Raw genomic sequence first — 21,161 nt, 5'->3', positions numbered from 1 at the left:
TCTCTGTGCCAAAGATGAAAATGACCATCCAGATTGTTATCAGCGAAAGATGCAAAAGCCAGCATCTGTGATGGTATGGGGGTGCATCAGTGCCCACGGCATGGGTGAGTTGCATCTATATGAAGGTACCATTGACTCTGAGGCGTATATTAGGATTTTAGAGAGACATATGTTGCGATCAGGGTGGCGTCTCTTCCCGGGATGTCCATGTTTATTTCAGCAGGACAGTGCCAGACCACATTCTGCACAGGCTACAACAACGTGGCTTTGTAGACACAGAGTGTGTGTGCTTGACTGGCCTGCTGCCAGTCCAGATCTATCTCCTATTGAAAATGTATGGCGCATCATGAAGAGGAGAATCAGACAACGAAGACCACGGACTGTTGAGCAGCTGAAGTCTTATGTCAAGCAAGAATGGACAAAATTTCCAATTGCAAGTCTACTACAATTAGTATCCTCAGTTCCAAAACGATTAAAAAGTGTTATTAAAAGGAAAGGTGATGTAACACAATGTAAACATGCCTCTGTCCCAAATTTTGGTGAGTGTGTTGCAGCCATCAAATTCTAAATTTGTGTATGTTTACAAAATACAATTAAGTTGGTCAGTAAAACTATTGAAAATCTTTTCTTTGTACTTTTGTCAGTTAAATAAAGGTTCATGTGAATTAACATATCACAGATTTTTGTTTTTATTGCATTTTGGAAAATATCCCAACTTTTCTGGAAATGGGGTTTGTAGTTTAAATCTGAGTCCTCTCATTTTTGACCTCTCAGATTAATGTGATCTTTGAAATTTCTTGCAAGTTCTCAAAGTTCATTGCCCACAGCTTCTCTTTTTGAAATAAAACAAAGTCAGCCTGTCCAATTTTGTTCTCTTAATTACAAAGTTCCTTTTCCGGCAGCATCACCAAAAATCTTACCTGCATCCCTTTCTATGTCGTCATTATCTTTTCTGTAATGTGACCAGAACTCTACACAATCTGACTACTAGACAGGTATATGGAGGAATTTAAGGTGGGGGGTTATATGGGAGGCAGGGTTCAAGGGTCGGCACAACATTGTGGGCCGAAGGGCCTGTACTGTACTATTCTATGTTCAATGAGTTGTGGCCCAGGAAACATGGCTGAAATTCTTTAACTTTCCTGCTTGTATATTCTGTCTTCATTAAACAAATAGAAACATTACAAAGATCTTTTTAATCACCTGGCATACCTGTCCTGCTATCCTTTTTTTAAAAAAAAGAACTCAATTCATAAAGAAATAAGAGCCAGTCCCTTCAACCCACCAAGTCTGCACTGACCATCAGTCCTATATTTCTCACCAATCCCATCTTATCTCCCCACATCTCCCAGATTCTACCATTCACCTACACACGAAGGGAACTTTACAATGACTGATCAACCTACTGATCTGCAAGTCTTTGAGATGTAGGAGGAAACTGCAGTAGCTAGGGAAACCATCATGGTCACAGTGAGAGTGTGCAAACTCTACACAGATAGCAGCTGTTAAACTAGAGTGTCTGACACTGAGAGATAGCAGCTTGGCTAGCTGCAGCATGGTGATGTCAACTATCTGTGAGCATAAAATCATGTTCCTTGTTTTCCCACACTAATCCATATCTTCCCACTAATTATGTATTCCCTTGCTTTGTAGTTCATTTGGCTTAAGTTACACTTACAACTTTTCTGACCAGCTGGCCAGACTAAAGTTTTCCTTCTCAATCACACTGCCAATTTTTGTATTATTTGTGAGGTAATTCATCGTGACCTCTATATTTAGATTATGAGGACACTCAGTTTCCATTTATTGTCATTTAGAAATGCATGCATTAAAAAATGATACAACGTTTCTCCAGAATGATATCACAAGAAAAACACAGGACAAACCAAGACTAAAACTGACAAAACCACATAATTATAACGTGTAATTACTTACATATCTTTATGTAAGTTATTAACATATACAGCAGACATGAAGATTGTAGGCTGGCAGTCTTCACCAGCCTTGTCAAGAGTTTTGAGGGAACTTATGTAGACGCATGTAAGACATGGCCCACATTGATCCGACTTGCTCTACCATTCTTTCTTCTCACCTAATTCCGTCAATTTGATCAGAAGTGGCCTTCCCTTAACAAATCCATACTGACTATTTTTGAGTAATTTGTTTTTGTAATTTTTTATCTGGAAATAATTTGGAAAACGTGTAGCTCGAGTGGTTGATGGTTGGGTTGAGGTGTTCCCCAATCAGTGTGCTGATCATTGTGGTGTGTCCTCCGAATGCCAGGCCTTCAAATGACAACCAGTCAGCTGATTGATATGTATATAATAACCAAGCATTCAGAGGACGCACCACAATTATCAGCAAACTGATGATATCTCCTCATATGGTGATGAAATGTTTGCAAGTAAATTGCCAAATTTGGAGAACAACTCAACCCAGCCAATTTTTTTTTCAGTTTTAATTTTGGAATTTTAAATTGAGAGGTTTCTTAACAAGGGACTAATTACAACTACATTAGGATGGTACATTTTTGACAAGCTAAAGGGGAACGGAAGTCAACAAATATAATCTCATCCAGTAGAATGAGCTCTCAGGTAAGCAGAACCCAAAAGCAGGCAATTTTTATTTTTAAAAATTTTTTCTTTTTGGAAATCTTGTGACATTTTACTCGATTAATAAACATTCTGGGTCTTTTGTGCATGGTAATGAGTCATTAAACCCTTTGGGGGGGGAAAAGGCACACTTGGTTAATATGTAGGTGAGTATTTGTCAAATCAAATGCTTTTTATAAATGTTTCTATCCCCCAAATTTCTAAAGCCAGTTAAATGTGGAGAAGAAGAATAACCCTTAACTCAGCAGTGGAGTTATTGGGGCACCATCATGACGGTGTTTCCGTAGCAAGCTATTCTTGTTTTTACGAGGCCGAGTTGCTAGCTCAACGCTCAACACAACTTGGATTCGAACTCAGGAACCTTCGCTCTGGAGTCGGGCGCTGATATTATTGCACCACCAAGTGGGACTAGTTAAATGTATAAAAGTTTAAAACACTTGATGTGCTTCCTCGTCTTACCAAATCAAGCCGTTGAAGTAGCATATTCCCAGAAATAAATGAGTTTACTAGTACAACATAATAGTAATACAGACAATGTTATCATTTAAAAATAAATCAGCATTCTTCATTTGAGTTCCTAAGGAAACAGAATTAGATAAAATGTACCCTGCATGGTTAATTGCGTGTGAGTCTTGTGTCTTTTATCTGGCAGTGTTATCAAAGGATAAGGGAAAAGACTATGTTTTATCTTTTATTTCATAGTGGAACCTGTGTGGTCTGAAGAGCGTGTAGTGGAAAAAGGAGGGTTGACTGAATTGACGTGCCTACCTGCATCCAGACTGGCTAAAGTTACGTGGAAGTTAAATAACAGACCTATCAATAAGAGTTCAAAATATCGAGTTGATCAAAACAATCTGCTGATTCTTCATCTTACTGAAGCTGATTCCGGTGTCTATGATTGCTGGACCATGGAAGCTGTAATGGGAGATGACTATGAGCAGCTAGTGAAAAGGTATTCTCTGATCATTGGGGGTCCATCCAACGTGATAACTGCAGCTCCAACTACACCTCTTACTCAGACGGAAGGTAAATCAGCAACACCTTTGACAAGCACAGATAAAGAAAGGAGATCTCCTCACACAGTCATAATCCGGAGTCAAACTGAGGTTTCCACTTCAACTGTGTTCCAGAGTTCAGCTGGCACATCCTCAACCCCCATGCTTATGCCTATAACTAATAATGATATTAAAATCGAAACTAATATTGTCAGAAGGGTTGCTGAGTCTGAAGGAACTAATAGTATTCTCTTGTTTTTCTTTGTGGTAATTGTGCTTCTATTCCTAATGCTAGTTACTTACAATTGTTACATGAGATATTTGCCAGGGCCTTGCCTGAAACTTTGCTTGTATAAAGTTGGTAATGGGAAGAAGCCAAAATTTGATTATGATAATGTTTCTGAGGAGCTTGTAAAACAACCGGCAGTGAAAATCAATGGAGATAATCAAGGTAGTGAACAGATTGCTACTGGCGACAAGGGTTATGAAACTGAATCAGACTGTGGGAACGGGAAAATTTCTAATACAGAGAAGCCCCAAGAGCTAAAGCAAATTCAGGAAAATTGCTCCATCAAATCTGTTGATCCAGAGAAAGATGCAGATATTAAATACATTGATGAGGAAGCACAGAGTCTTTGCTAGCAGTTGGTCGTATGTGTACGGCTTAAAATGGGAGAATAGGAAGTTTTTAAGAAACAATATAGATCATGAAATGCTGTATTAAAAATTTGTTTTAGATTAGAAGAAACCTTTGAAAATAATGTTATAAGTGAAAATCATTCTCTTGTATTCAACCTGCATTATATTCAGCAGTCTGATTAGAATTAATGTTTTCATTATCTAGGTAATTTGTAGTACATTCCAAATTGGAAATTATTCATTTATCAGATTGGTAAATCTCAAAGTACTGTCCAAATTGGAGCATGAATCTCTTTTGCATACACCGTATATGTAATATTTTGTATTGCACTGAAATTTGAATAATATTCTGTAGCGATATTTATAGTTTATTGCTGTATCTAATGTAGGTTGATGCCTTTGTTTCTGCTAACATTGTACTCCTCAGGGATCAGACAGTGAATCGTAGATTTGTGGGCTTTCTTTAACTTGCCTCCTGAAAATAGAGGAAAGACTTTGTGTGTGTGTGTGTTTGTGTCTAACTTTAAATGATGTATATGTGGTACAGTGAAGCATAGGGTCTCCAGGCCTTTGACTTAAAGAAGAAATGCATTTCAGAAGGGGGAAAAAAAATGCATTGTTAAAGTGTTTTTACTGAGCCATGGCTGTAGCACAGGGCCTAGTTGAAAAGACTATCCTTACCTGTGGAAGATTATTATTATTATTTAACTGAATATTGTGACCAATATGGATGCATTGCTACAGAAATGGCATTTCTTAACTGGTATAGTATGAATCAAATAATATACTTGGACAAAAACATGAAAATTACCAGCCAGCTGCATCTTTCGCAAAGTCGTTGGTTCTTGGCTCTGGACTTTGAAAGACCCGATCTGATGGATCTAGAGGACCAACAGAAATGCACGGCAATTATGTTTTGCTGCTACAGATATTGGATTGTTTTAGTAACCCACTGAACTGCTATAGAAAATTAGAGCAATGGGTGCAACTAACCAGCTTTCTAATCTCCTGTTGGATGGCAGCACAAGACACTTGTATTTTAAGTTTATATATATATGTATATAAATAGTAAGCATTTCATTTTCTGGGATCTTTACTGCTGCTGTGCATGTATATATACAAAAAGATATTCCTTTTGAAATTTTATTCAGCAAATTTTTGCATTTTTATTTTTGAGTTAGTGTAGGGAAGTTGTTTCATGTACTACATTTAGTGGTGTAAAAAATTGTGTATAAAATTTTATTTTTGTAATTGTAAACATGAATTGAGGGCTACAAAGATACTGTCACCATTTACAAAAATAACATTTGACTGAGCTGTGTATGCGTGTGTGTCTGCGTGTGCATGTGCACTTGGGTGTTCCAGTTCTTGATCTGCTGTGCAATCCAAAATTAATGAAGCCCTTAAGTGCCACTACTTCTGTCTGACACAATCCATTGATCTATTATCCTGTACTGCACGACTGATCTTCTTTGTAGTATTTGTATCTTTGGAATTCTGTTTGCTTCGTACCTTTTCTGTCTCACAGCTTCTCCTGTTTTACCTTTCACTCCTCTTGGTCCCACCTCCACCTGCTGGGCATGATCCACCACCTACCCTTGCTCTTACCCTATCTGAAGGGTCTTCTCATGAACGGTCCAGTGCAGTTGTCCAGCTATTGCCACCGCTGCTCAGCGATCAGACAAACACTGTTTGTAGCCCTGGATCTGTTCATCTCTTCTGTCAAGCGATTGGTGAGTAACAGGAATGTATGTTTGTACATTAGATGAGGGGTAAGGAGAAGCCAAATTAACCTGTTCAGTGCTGCAGATTGCTTTCATTCTTCTTTCTAAGGAAGAGGGTTAAACATAATAACAGCAAATGCAAATTTAACATTTATGATATATTGAAAATCATGAGCCATTTCCTGCATTTGTTGGATTTTCTGTACAGTAATGTAAAGAGTTTTATTAAGTATGTGGAATGATATACCTAGTGCTCTTTGTCTTTCACTTAGTGAAATATGGTAATGTTTGTATAGTGGTCATTGTGAAATAGATTTTTTAACCAAATTCTGCAATAAATTTCAAAATGCAAAAATTCATTGTACTTTGAGTATAAATCAAATAGTGTACATGAGTGGTGTAATGTGTCTTGTCTGATTGGTGTTAATTATATGGAAAATGCAGGAGCAGGAAGATAACATTCCTGAGTTGGAACCTTGGAGGTTTGCACTAATGGTCTAGAAATTTGTCCTATCAGGAAGTTTAGATTTAGTTAGTTTAAATATGTCTGGAATGGAACAGCATCAGAGATAGTGACCTTGAAATGTTGTCGTTAAAATCTCATCTCCTCCAGTTCAAAGAAATGAATGATGATACAGTGCCTAGGGAGATAGAAAGATATCCAAAGGCCTTGGAAGGACAAAAGGAGAACTAGAGGACTTGCAGTAATATACACCCAGGCAGCTGGAGATATTAACACTAGTCGTGCTGTGACTAAGATGGGACAGGTGCAAGAGACCAATTCTCCTCCTCCAGTTCTCTTAGAATTAGAAAATAAATAGGCGTTGAGGGAAGAAAAAGATGGAAGCTATGGGGGGGGGGGGGGAAATGGACTAGAACTTTAAAATTAAAACATTGTCTATCAAGAGACAATGTTAATCTTCCAACTAACATGGAGCAGTATTAAGGGGACTTGGTTTGAAAGTGGGAATGGAGTTTAGGATGAACTCAAGTTTGTGGAGGGTGGAAATGGCAGATTGGTTAGGAACCCATTGGCATAGATTTCAATATCATTTGTGATGAGGCAGGTGCAAAATGTGTTACCATGTTGGGAGAGCTGGTCTTGGTAACCACCCAGGTTGGAAGCTTGTCTCTGGGATGTCCAGGGTGCTACGTTTGCTAATAACTGTTTCAGCTTCAGACACAAGTGTGCAAAAGGGATGGGATTTCTGACAGGTTCCAATGGCATTTGCTTTGGTTTTCTCCGCACTTAATGGAAGCAACTTCTTATTCATGAGGCAAGCAGCGTACAAGTGTAGAATGACAGTAGTGAAATTGAGATTATAATCATGATTTTGAGATGATATTACATTGGGCAGCATGTGGTAGAGAAACAGTAAGGACGAACAACAGATTCTCAAGAGTCCTGCAGCACAGAGGAAAGAATTATTACAGGCGATTCTTGGGTTGTCACCAAATGGTTGGGAATAAGTTGAGGCCTGTTCTGCATAACAGGATGTTAGAGGAGGGTGGTGTAGTTGATTATGTTGAAGGACGCAGACTTCCCTCAGGAGGAATGGATCATACATCACAGTCGCAGAGGATGTCATTGGTTACTTTCTGGAATGGAGTGTTTCATGTAGTGCCAGGATGGCAAACCAGTTAGAGATATTAAGTTTTTGTTGACTTCCTTGGTGGTCAATATGTATCTAGTTGTGTTTCGTGAATCAGATATGTATAGGTATTTTCATCTGTCAGGGATCTTTAGAAATGTATGCCTACATTCGACTTGTACTGATCCTGCAAGGGTATTTATTATATCCACAGAAAATACATCTGCAGTTACTTAACAAAGCATATACATTGATTGTTCACCTGAAAAGCAACCTACAGCTAAATAGCCAGTAAAGAACTGGAAGTTTTTTTTATGAGAACACCGCTTCAAAGGTAAATACACTACAAAGAACTTTAACTGGACAAGTTATGTAGCTGTTTTGGAGATGGTGACTTGGTACAAATGGATCACTGAAATACGACAACTGCTCATCTACAGCAGTATCTAAGAAAATGGAGATTGAAGTGAATAATGATTCTCTGCTGTTGGTAGAAATTGCTGTGGTTTTGAAGTGAGGTGCTGCCAAATGTCCAAATAATGTGTGTGGTGAACTTCATTATCCTGTATCAGGACCTGAGCTTTATTCCTGATGAACATTTCCAAAAGGCCGAAAAGGCAAGTGATCTTCACTGAATAGCAGTGACCAATGTTTTTGTTTTAGACGTATGTAGGATCAGAGTCTACTATCATTAAATATGTTTCAAAACTATTGTGCTTTTGTGTTGATTTATTGCTGTTCGAAGAACGAGACAAGATAAGCATGTTCCTAATTCTGTGAAGGGGTCAGACCAGATTGGAAAATTTGCATGACTTCCAGTGAATTCTTCATATCCAGGAAGCCAGCTTAGTTTCCATGCAGTTATTTGAATAAGGAATTAAATGGTAGCCATTTTTTGATTAAGGTATCATTGTATAGTCACAGAGTTAAGTCACTAAAAAATTAGCAACAAAACTCCTACACAATGACAGGATAGAAGGCTAAAATTGTGACAGTGTAAGCAGTAGAGATGACAACACAGTATTACAAATGTAATTGATCAAATGTAGATGTATCAATAAAAACTGTAAAGCAGGTTTCAGTATAGGCAAATACGAGAATATCTATTTTCTGAGAACACTTTCTAGGTAGTGGAAAAACTAGAAAAAGCCCTGCTTAGACCACACCTGCAGTACAGTGAGCAATTCCGAGCGCTGCATTTTTGAATGTCCTTGTCAGAAGATATTCACTCAAATAATACTAAACTCCATGGATTAAATTAAGGAATATATTGGAATTTGGGAAATTTAGAAGATAAATTAAAAGTTTTCAAGAATATTGCTTAGAACTATTAATTCTAAAATGTCTCAGTTCAGCCTTCATATTATTTTCTTCCTTTTGCGCTATTTTCTTTACCATAAAGATCAAGTTTTAGTGGTCTTTGGTATTTATTTGTGCATTATTAGTATCATGGTCTCTGTATTAAAATTCGTGCAATGAATATTTGACCTGTACAAAATTTAGATTATCACCTGCCTAATATTTGATAACAGTGCTAAGATGTTACCTCCAAGTAAATTTTAATATTCTTGCTACTCTTGTGTTAATTTAGTATGCATTGGAGAATTCTGGAAGATGTAGGCGCCACAGTAGAGTAGTGATTAACATTGATGCTATTTGAGCTCAGGGTGTCAGAGGTCGCAGTTCAATTCTGGAACATCCGTAAGGAGTCGGTATGTCCTCCCTGTGGAATATGCAGGTTTTCCCCAGCCACTCCAGTTTCCTCCCACAGTCCAAAGACATACCCATGATGAGATTAGGGTTAGGTCAGGGTTTTCAGGGCTGCTCGAGCGGCAGGGCTTGCCGGGCGAGAAGGGCCAATTCCGTGCTGCATTTCTAAATGCACACATACATGCATACATACATAAAAATGAAAGATGAAGAAAAATTTCTCCAATGCCAGAACAATCACTTGCAAGTCTTACCAACATTAAGGGCCTAAGGTTGCATACTTTCATAAGGATCAGAACAACACTATTGGATGTACTACTGAATATATTTTATTCCTACATGAGTTTGTCTAGCCTTACTCCAGCTAGCAAGAATATTGAAATCTTCTAAGAATTTTGCCACAATATCTAGTAGATACCTTGAGAGATTTAAATTACAGGTCACAGCAAGGAATTTTTATTTTGGAGCAGACCCTGGTACTGCAGTTCACAAAGTTGCCAAATAGAGTCCATTAACTCCACAAGATCCAATGCTGCCGCAAGAGTTTGCAGGCTGTTTTCTGAAGTATTCACATATGAAATAAAAATAAACAAAATAATTATTTAACAGATCCAGAAATGTACAAAGTGTCCCGATAGGATCAGTGTATCTTCAGAAATGTTCTGGTCTATTATTCTGGTTCTGGAATTATGCCTAACTGCTTGGATAGTTGTATAAATAAAGCACTATCACTTCGGATCTTATTTAATTTGGTTTTTAGAGTGCAGCAACAAACTACACCAGCCCGTTATTGTGTAAACCAGGGTTTAGTGCAACCTCACAGGTAAGGAACTCCCTGGGCAGCAACAAACATAATGTGATTGAATTCCATATTTAGGTTGAAGTAGAGAATGGCTAGTATTTCAAACAGGTCATGAAAGACAGAAGAGTAGAGCCAGCCAAACAACTGATGGGTTTGGTAAAGGTTTTAGTCAACTGACAGACAGTAGCCTGCTCTCAGAAGAACGTGCACCACTAAGACCATTCTGTAAACACCCAGTTTCTGAATTGACTGCCTTTCTACCTTTTACCCATTAATTTTCCACAACGTAGATTTAAAAAAAACCATAATTATACTTTTCTGAAAGCTCCCATTTATTCTCCATTCTATCACGTGATAACTGTTGGGGCCGACCTTGCACTATTTCCCCAAGTGGCCGTTATTTATTATTTCTTGATTCTTCTTATATCATTGTTTTCATCCTGGTTTTCTGAACTGAGGTCAAACCTGTCTATTGTGTCAAGGACATAATTAATTTACAAAGCCACTCCCTCCCACTCCTCCTCAGCTTTGTGTTCTTCTTAAGTGTCATGTTCACTTCAATATTTAGGTCTCTGGCTACGGCATCCTGCAGGCATGTCTCTGTAATGGCAGTCAGGGCACATTTAATTATTTGTGTTCTCAGACGATCAAAGCAAAGCAGATGAGCTATGTGTGGAGCCACAGGAGGTGGTCAAGATCTTAATTGAATATTGCTCGTCTGAAGTTGCCGTGGAGAAGGTCATGGAAGTGAGGGAATTCAGAAAAGAGAATAGTGATGTCTTGAAATATATCCACACTAGAAAAGAGTTGGTGATTGCAGATTTGAAGTGCATAAGGAATAAATCTCTAGGGCCTGACCAAATGTATTGTGAAGGTAGGGCAAAAATTACCACAATCCCGGCAGAGATATTTGTATCTTTGTTAGACATGGGTGAGGTGCTTGAAAGACTTTAGGGTGGTTAATGCTATGCCTTTGCTTAAGGGGCCTGCAAGGATAGGCCAGGGAATTACAGGCAAGTGAGCCTAATACCAGTAGCGGGAAAGTTACTGCTTGTCATTCTGAGAGACTTAACCTGCATGTAGAAAGGGAATGACTGATTAGGAATAGTCAGCATGTTTTTCTGTTTGGGGGAAATTGTGTCTCATGAATTTTGATTAGTTTTTTGAAGAGGTGGTCATGAGGTTTGACACTTATCTACATGTAGTTTAGCAAGGCCTCTGATAAAATCCTGCTTATTACACTGGTCTGGAAGGTTGCTTAATGTGGAATTCAGGCTGATCTAGCCAACCGGATACAAAATTGAACCACTGGGTGCTAGCAGAGGGTTGTTTTTCAGATTGGAGTCTGTGACCAGTGGTGCACTGCAGCAATCAGTGCTGGGAACAATGCTGTTATCTATATTAGGGTTTTGGATGAGTATGTTGTTAGCATGGTTAAGAAGTTTGCAAATGACACCAAAATTGGGAATACAGTGGACAATGAACAAGTTGAAGACTAAACAAGATATACAGTTGAAAGAAAAGGTTTGTGAACTCTTTGCAATTACCTGGTTTTCTGTTAATTATTCATAAAATGTAGTCTAATCTTCATCAAAGTCAAAATAATAAACTACCACAATCTGTATAAACTAATAACACAAAAAATTGTACATTTCATGTCTTTATTGAACACATTGTTTAAACATTCACAGTCTAGGCTGGAAAAAGTATGTGAACCCTTGTATTTAATAACTGGTAGAACATCCTTTAGCAGCTATAATCTCCACCAAATATTTCCTGTAGCTGCTGATCAGACTTGCACAACGGCGTGGAGGAATTTTAGATCACTCCTCCATACAAAACTGTTTCAGTTCATCAATATTTCTGGGATACCTTGCATGAGAAGCCCTCTTCAGGTCATGCCACAGTATCTCAATTGGGTTAAGGTCTGGACTCCGATTTGGTCAATCCAAAACACAAATTTTCTTCTTTTTAAGCCATTCTGTTGTTGATTTACCCTCATCTTCTGGATCATTGTTGCATCATCCAACTTCTATTAAGCTTCAGGTGACAGACTGCTACCCTGACGTTCTGCTGTAAAATGTCTTGATACAACTTTGAATTCATTGTTCCCTCAATGATTACAAGCTGTCCAGGCCCTGATTCAGCATAGCAGCCCCCAAATCATGATGCTCCTTCCACCATACTTCATAGTTGGGATGAGGTTTTAGTGTTGGTGTGCTCTGCCCTTTTTCCTCCAAACATAGTGGTGTGCATTTCTGCCATTTCAATTTTTGTTTCGTCTGTCCATGGAACATCATCCCAGAAGCATTATAGTCTTTTCCAAACTTGAGGTATGCAGCAATTTTGTCATTGGTGAGGAGTGGTTTCCTCCATGGTGACCTTCCATGAACACCATTCTTGTTCAGCATTTCTCTTGTGGTGGACTCATGAACAGGGACTTCAGCAAGTTTTAGAGATTTCTACAGGTCTATTGCTGTTACCCTTGGGTCCTTTTTCACCTCCTTCAGTGTTATATGCTGAGCTCTTGATGTGATTCTTGTAGGATGCCCACTCCTAGGGAGAGTAGTAACAGTACTGAATTTGCTTCATTTGTAGACAATTTTCTCTTACTGTGGACTGATGAACATTCAGGCTTTTAGAGATGCTTTTGTTGCCTTTTCTAGTTTCATGCATCTCTAAATTCATTTTCTAAAGTCCTCTTTAAGTTGTTTTAATCAAGAAATGGTGCACATAAACATTTTTTCTTGAGAAGAGCAGGATCTGTCAGTAACCTGTCTGTATCTTGTTTCACGGTGGTTGGCATCCAGCTTAATGGTGCATTACCGCCACCTGTCAGTAACCTGACTTCGTGTGTCTTTTTTATAGGGCAGGGCACCAACCCACACCTCCAATCTCATCTCATTGATTGGAACACCTGATTCCAAACAGCTTTTGTAAAAGGCATTACCCCAGAGGTTTGCCTGCTTTTCTTGAGTCTAGACTGTGATTGTTTAAATGGTGTACTCAGTATTGACAAGAAGTACAATTGTTGGTGTGTAATTAGTTTATGCAAATTATGTTTATCTATTATTGTGACTTAAGTGAAGATCAGACCACATTTTATGAGTAATTAATGCAGAAAACCAAACAGCAAAAGGTTCAAACTTTCTTGCAACTGTAGATTACCTGGGAAAGTGGGCCAGGAATGGCAAATGAAATTTAACTGAACAAATGTGAAGCATTACATTTTGGGATGTCAAGTCCAGACCAGAACTTGCACAGTAAATGGCAGGGCCCTGTAGAGTGTTGTAGAACAGAGACCTAGAAGTGTAAAGTACATGTTTCCCTGAAAGTTGGGACCACAACTAAACAGAGTGGTGAAGGATGCATTTACTGTAGCAAGCTGTATTTCATCAGTCAAGGCATGGATTCTAGAGAGTTGAGATGGCATGTTTCAACTGAACAAGAGGCTGGTAAGACCACACTCGGAGTACTATGTGCAGTTCTGATCACTTAATTATAGGAAAGGTATAATTAATTTGAAAAATGCAGAAAGAATTCACAAGGATATTACCAAGAGTGGAGGGCCTAACATAAGGAGAGACGAGATAGGCCGGTGGTTATTTTTTTTTCTCTCTCCTAGAGTGTAGGAGGCTATGGGATGACAGAGGTTTATAAGATCATGCGGAGCATTGATAAGATGAATGGTCATAGTCTTTTTTTCAGGCTAGAGGAGATGGCTTAGATTTAAAGTGAGGAAGGAAAGATTTAAAAAGGAACTGAAGTGGCAGAGGCTGGTACAGTCACAATGTTCTGAAGATATTTGGACAGATACATGGATAGGAAGTGTTAGAAGGATGTGGGTCAAATACAAGCAGGTGGGATGAGTTGGGCCTAAGGGCCTGTTTCCATGTTGTATGTTGCTATGACGATGACTGATTGCTTTCATACATTAGGAATAGAGGTTTCAGTATTATGACTTGTTCTCAAATTTGTGTTTGCTCCGTACTTTTCTGTCACAGCATGTTTATCATTTCCCACAGTAACACCTCTACCCTTGTCTCCACTCTTCGATTTGCCACCGTTTTCCAGCTCCAGCCTTAAAATCTTGTCCCCCAATATTTACTTTAAAATCCTCTCTTCCCCAGTTTTGTGGCTTGGTAGAAAAAACTGATCCAGCATAGCTCAGGTGTCACTACTTCAAAGATACAGCTCCCACTTTTACCCAATCTAGTGCCAGAGGTCTATGAACTGGAACCGTTTCCATCACACTAACCTTTTCATTTTTCAAATTAAGTTTTCTTTCTGACAGTACGCCCTGTCCAAATCACACTGAATTCATGCCACAATTTATGATCATATTTTCAAGGCCTTAAGGTTGTGGGTGAGATTGTTGCAGTTCTTGTCAGTGGGTGTTTTTGATTTTTCTGATTCTTCCATTGATCTAGCAGCCTTTGAAAGCACCATTTGTGTTACATCAATAACATTGATTTAGGAATGTGTTGATAAGGTCACTCATCCCTTGACGTCTGCTTTGCTAACTTTCTTGATGATGTGTATTGATTGCTGTATAATTGACACGCCTTTATGTGATTCTGGACATACTGATCTCCTCAGCTAGCAACACTTTACTCAATTGACTTGACCCTGGAACATTTTCTGGAACAAATTTCAGATAGTCCATGAACTTTCTAATTTGACTGCTGAATGACCTTGGTTACATGTTTAAAAATGATGACCTTCAGCTGCAAATTTTCACCAGAGGAAATAGGGTCTATTCCGGGAATTAATCAAATTAATGACTCCCTTTTGCTTGGTACTATAACATAGTGGAAGTATTTCAGTGTTTCACAGGAATTATATCAAAAAAGTCATTGAGACAATCATTAAAACAAATTAGAACAGATGGTCAAACGGGTAGTTTTTAAGGAGCATTGGGGAAGTTTAAAGAATTCCTGTTAAGGGATTTTGTAGCTAAAGCCATTGCTAGCATTAGTCATGTGGTTTAGGTCAACAAGAACAAGAGGCTACAAGATCATGTATCTCAGTGCTTTGAGCAGCAGAATTAGGGAGTGGTGAGACCATGGAGAAATTTGAAATTGAGAGAAAGAATTTGAAAATCAAAGCATTACTTATTTCTTCTCTGCTAGAACATAAATTGGTGAACATTCATTTGTAGCTTTTTTTTTGTCATGTTAAGCGTTTCAGTTGGATTATCCTTAAACTTTCCAAAATCAGGGAAATACAAACTATCTATGTGGAACCGATCCTCATGGTTTTAAACCTTTGAGCAGTGGTATAATTTTGACGAATCCATGCTTCTGTCACGGCCAATGCACCTTTTACTCCCACCTGAGTATATTAATATTTCATCATATAACGTCGTGAAATTAGGTAACCAAGCTGTTTTCTCTAATCAAGGTGTTTACTTTGTCTTTTCTGCATTCAACAAAATTGGAAAAACTTGATCTTTAAGCAGTTCAGAAAATGCTATTTGAGCTATCTTTAGTTAATTCTTTTTGAGACTGAAGAACAAACAATCAGCACAATATACAGTAGATTTTGGTTAATTGGGATACATCAGGACATGTATGTTTTGGCACAATTAAGTGGCTACTTGAATTAGCTGATGCTTTGCGTCTTCCGCCTTCCGTTCCAGTCCGGAAGAAGGATTTTGGCCTGAAGTGTTGACTGTTTACTGTATTCATTTCCATAGGCACTGCCTCACCTGCTGAGTTCCTCCAGCATTGTGTGTGTTGCTCCAATTAGCTGAAGTTTCATGGAACTAGTTAAAGGGGTATAAAAAAAAGACAGAGTAGCCAATTTATGTATTTAAACATCCTGTAGAAGGGTTTCAGCCCAAAACGTGGACTGTACTCTTTTCCTAGATGCTGCTTGGCCTGCTGAGTTCCTCCAGCATTTTGTGTGTGTTGCATATGTTTAAATGAAATACATTACAAATCAGAACACTACCAATAGTACTGCAATACTATAAAACTATATTAGTTCCTAAGTTATTGACAGAGGAATTCATCCAGTGTATGCAGTGTGAAATCATTCTGTTATTACTCCTGGCCATTTCTGTCATCTCCAAGCCTGAATGCTTGAAACTGCAGTGAGCAAAACCGTTTGAAATTTTCTTATTTCTTGGGCAATCAGTAACAAAAATCACTGCCTTGTGAATATATATATATATATATATATATATATATATATATATATACATACACACACACACACACACACACACACCTGACTATTTAAAAATTATTTGCTCTAAGCACAATGTACCATTTAATGGCCACACAATTGCGCATGATTGACACTAGTTAGAACCTATTCGGCAACAGTCTCCTGCCTCAATTAAGTGGCACAGTGTCCCAAATGAACAAAGGGAATCCTGGCAATTTTCTTGATTAGTTTCTGTCCTTTAAAAGTTGTCCCAAATAAGGGGCTGCTCTCATTAACCAATGCCCAATTAACGGAAATCCACAGTGTAAGTAAGACTAAGTAAAAATGAATGCAGCTGAGAATGAGGAATGTCATCGAACCGTTGATGTGGGAGACAGCGGGGAAAACTGGGGGTGAAGATCTGAAGAAACGTGAAGCAGGTTGTCCCTCACTCCAGTTTTCCAGTGTGAGATAAGTGGATCTGCATAAAAGTACAAGACAAGTGAATATGCATATCCCAGAAATGGAGTTTTGCAGCATGCCTTAATGATTTTCAAATGTGTCGATTAATGGTGTATAACCTGGTCACCAGCCAGTCATGGATCTTATTGCAAATTAAACTGCAGGCAGGTGAATAAAGAGGTAAAGAAATGACTAATCTGCAAATGCAAAAGTGAATGATGAAAATGCTGGCTGAGCATTTGACAAAATCTGGAGAATAAGGATGCTCTGTAGAAAAATCAGTGGGTTGGTGCATTGCAAGTATGAAATTGAATAGGGATAATGTCAGTCTGGGTTACCATTCAGGTTTTAATGTCCTCTGCTTTTTAGCAGGTTCTGATTAACCTGCTGCTTAATTTTCTGTTACAAATAGCAACAGCATGCATTTGCTTTCACCCATAATATAATTTTGTTGTTAAAGCAAGAACTTTTTTTGACTTTTTTTAAATCAGAGGCACAAAGTTTAAATTTTATTTGTCCAGTGGTACACATAAATCAACATAGAGATATAATATTTTCTAAACTATGGATTCATTCTGTATACATCTTGTCAGCAAGTCAGAAATCTGACTTCATAAGACCATAAGACATAGGAACAGAATTAGGCCATTTGGCCCATCAAGGCCTCTTCAGCATTCCATCATGCCTGATTTATTATCCCTCCCAACCCCATTCTCCTACCTTCTCACCATAACCATTGTTCCCGTGATTAATCAAGAACCTATCACCCTCCTCCTTAAATGTAACCAATGATCAGGCCTGTACACCTGCCTGTGGCAATGAATTTCATAGATTTACTACTATCTGGCTAAAGAAATATCTCGTCATCTCTGTTCAAATGAATGCCCCTCTGTTCTGAGGCTGTGCCCTGTGGTCCTAGACTTTCCCACTATATGAAGCATCCTCCCCACATCCAGTCTCCCTAAGGCTTTCAAAATTTGAAGTATTTCAATGAGATCCACTCTCATTCTTCAAAACTCCAGTGAGTACAGACCCAGAGCCATCAATCACTCCTCATAAGTTAACCCTATCATTCTCATGAATCTCCTCTGGACCTTGACCAATGCCAGCATATCTTTTCTTAGATAAGTGGCCCAAAACTGATCACATTTCTCCCAAGTGCAGTCTGACCAATGCTTTATAAAACCTCTAGTCCTCTTGAAATGAATGCTAACATTGAATTTCCCTTCCTTACCACTCAATCTGCAAGTTAACCTTGAGGGAATTCTACACAAGGATTCCCAAGTCCCTTGAATGTTCTCTGCATTTTTTTTAAAAAAAAGAGCCTACACCTTTATTCCTTCTGCTAAAGCGCATGACCACGGTCTTGGCCTGAAACGTCGACTGTGTACTCTTTTCTATAGATGCTGCCTGGCCTGCTGAGTTCCTCCAGCATTTTGTGTGCATTGCTTGCATTTCACTACATTGTATTCCATCTGCCAATTCTTTGCTCATTCTCCTAATCTGCTCCCCTCTCTTCTTAGGGAGAGGAGTGACATTTACATTTGTTTCAGTCCTCTGGAACTATGCCAGAATCTAGTGATTCTTGTCAGATCATTACTAATACCTCCGCTATCTCTTTAGTTACCTCTTTCAGAACCCTGGGGTGTAATCCATCTGGTCCAGGTGACTTATCTGCCTTCAGGCTCCTTAGCTTCCCAAGCAGCAGCTCCTTATTAATAGCAACGACACTCACTTCTGCCACCTGACACTCTAGCATTTCTGGCATTCTGCTAGCGTCTTCCACAGTGAAGAGCAACACAAAATACTTATTAAGTTCATCCACCATTTCTTTGTCCCCCATTACTACCTCTTCAGCGTCATGTTGTAGTGGTCTGATATCCACTATCATATCTCTTCTTACTCTTTATTTCTGAAAAATCTTTTTGTATTCTCTTATATTATTGGCTAACTTGCCTTCGTATTTCATCTTTTCTCCTTTTTATGGCTTTTTAGTTCTGCTTTTAAAAGCTTCCCAATCTTCTACCTTTCCATTACTTTTTGATTTTATTATATGTCCTCTCTTTTGCTTTGTTGTGTTTGACTTCCCTTGTCAGCCACTGTTGCCTCATTCTCCCTTTAAAATACATCTTTATCTTTGGAATGTATCTTTCCTGCGCCTTTCGAATTTGAAGCCTGTATATAACCCCCATCAGGATGTCTAGTCCCTATACACTTCTGTCCCCTATCAAAAAGGCCTTAAAACTCTCTGCTTCTTTCTCAATAAGAGAACCAACTAGTTCCCCTCCACCACCACCCTCCTCCATATGGCAGAACTGGTCCTCACCCTCAATAATTTTTTCTCCAGCTCCCCCAACTTTCTCCGGACTTGAGGGGGTAGCCATGAGCACCTGAAAGGGGCCCCAGCTATGTCTGCCTTTTTGTTGACTACATAGAACAGTTCATGTTCCAATCTATCCCTGGTATTGATCCCCAACTCTTCCTACAGCTGCTTCATGCACCCATGCAGAGCTTGTCAATTTCATCAACTTTGCCTCCAACTTCCACCCAGGCCTTAAATTCACTTGGTCCACCTCAGGCATCTCCCTCCCCCTTGGTCTCGGTCTCCATCTCTGGAGACAAACTGTCAACCAACATCTTTTATAGATCTGATTCCCATGGTTACCTTGACTGTACTTCTGGGTTATCTTGACTAAACTTCTTCCCAAAACATGTCCTATAAAAATGCTGTTCCCTTTTCTCAGTTCCTTCATCTCCAGGATGTGGCTTTCCTTTCCAGTATATCAGAGATAGAGAGATAGAAACATAGAAACCCTACAGTACAATACAGGCCCTTCAGCCCACAAAGCTGTGCCAAACATGTCCTTACCTTAGAAATTACCTAGGTTTACCCATAGCCCTCTATTTTTCTGAGCTCCATGTACCTATCTAGGAGACTCTTAAAAGACCCTATCGTATCCTCCTCCACCACTGTCGCCAGCAGCCCATTCTACACACTCACCACTCTCGGCATAAAAAAAACTTACCCCTGACATCTCTGTACCTACTTCCAATCACCTTAAACTGTGTCCACTCGTGCTAGCCATTTCACCCCGGGAAAAAGCCTCTGACTATCCACACGATCAATGCCTTTCATTATCTTGTACACCTCTATCAGGTCATCTCTCATCGTCCTTCGTTCCAAGGAGAAAAGGCCAAGTTCACTCAATCTTTTCTCATAACGCATGCTCCCCAATCCAGGCAACATCCTTGTAAATCTCCTCTGCACTCTCTCTATGGTTTCCACATCCTTCCTGTAGTGAGGTGACCAGAACTGACCAGACCCCAGGTGGGGTCTGACCAGGGTCCTATGTAGCTGTAACATTACCTCTCGGCTCTTGAACTCAATCCTATGGTTTTTGAAGGCCAATACACCGTATGCCTTCTTAACCACAGAGTCTGATTCTCCACACTGCCAGGAGTCTTACCATTAATACTATATTCTGCCATCATATTTGACCTACCAAAATGAACCACCTCACACTTATCTGGGTTGAACTCCATCTGCAACTTCTCAGCCCAGTTTTGCATCCTGTCGATGTCCCGCTGTAACCTCTGACAACCCTCCACACTATCCACAACACCCCCAACCTTTGTGTCATCAGCAGATTTACTAACCCATCCCTCCACTTCCTCATCCAGGTCATTTATAAAAATCACAATGAGTAGGGGTCCCAGAACAGATCCCTGAGGCTGACCTCCATGTAGAAGATGACCCATCTACAACCATGTTTTATCTTCTGTGGGCAAGCCAGTTCTGAATCCACAAAGCAATGTCCCCTTGGATCCCATGCCTCCTTACTTTCTCAATAAGCCTTGCATGGGTACCTTGTCAAATGCCTTGCTGAAATCCATAAATGCTACATCTACGGCTCTACCTTCATCAACGTGTTTAGTCACATCCTCAAAAAATTCATTCAGGTGCGTAAGGCACAACCTGCCTTCAACAAAGCAATGCTGACTATTCCTAATCATATTATGCCTCTCCAAATGTTAATAAATCCTGCCTCTCATAATCTTCTCCATCAACTTACCAACCATTGAAGTAAAACTCACTGGTCAATAATTTCCTGGGCTATCTCTACTCCCTTGAATAAGGGAACAACATCTGCAACCCTTCAGTCCTTCAGAACCTCTCCCATCCCCATTGCTGATGTAAAGATCATTGCCAGAGGCTCAGCAATCTCCTCCCTTGCCTCCCACAGCAGCCTGGGGTACATCTTGCCCGGTCCCGGTGACTTATCCAACTTGATGCTTTCCAAAAGCTCCAGCACATCATCTTCCTTAATATCTACATGATCAAGCTTTTCAGTCTGCTGTAAGTCATCCCTACAATTGCTAAGATCCTTTTTCGTAATGAATACTGAAGCAAAGTATTCATTAAGTACCTCTGCCATCTCCTGCGGTTCCACACACACTTTTCCACTGTCATA

The 21,161-nt window shown here is 39.3% G+C and overlaps 1 protein-coding gene across 7 annotated transcripts in view; it reads left to right on the top strand.

Annotated features, from left to right (window-relative positions):
- The window catches only part of sema4d (sema domain, immunoglobulin domain (Ig), transmembrane domain (TM) and short cytoplasmic domain, (semaphorin) 4D), a 223,374-nt gene that overhangs the window by 190,279 nt on the left and 11,934 nt on the right, over positions 1-21,161 (top strand). For 6 of the 7 annotated variants that reach the window (XM_072281675.1, XM_072281671.1, XM_072281672.1 and 3 more), the window contains one exon: positions 3,315-5,723. In XM_072281675.1, coding sequence (XP_072137776.1) covers positions 3,315-4,249 — 935 coding nt within the window. In that variant the 3' untranslated portion in view covers positions 4,250-5,723. Of the gene's footprint in view, positions 1-3,314; positions 5,724-21,161 lie in introns of those variants that run through there. The other variant, XM_072281678.1, reaches the window with a different exon arrangement.

Source organism: Mobula birostris, chromosome 17 (assembly GCF_030028105.1).
Source record: "Mobula birostris isolate sMobBir1 chromosome 17, sMobBir1.hap1, whole genome shotgun sequence".
Lineage (NCBI taxonomy): Eukaryota > Metazoa > Chordata > Chondrichthyes > Myliobatiformes > Myliobatidae > Mobula > Mobula birostris.
Note: the sequence above shows the minus strand (reverse complement) of the source record. Positions and strands in the feature narration are given on the sequence as shown.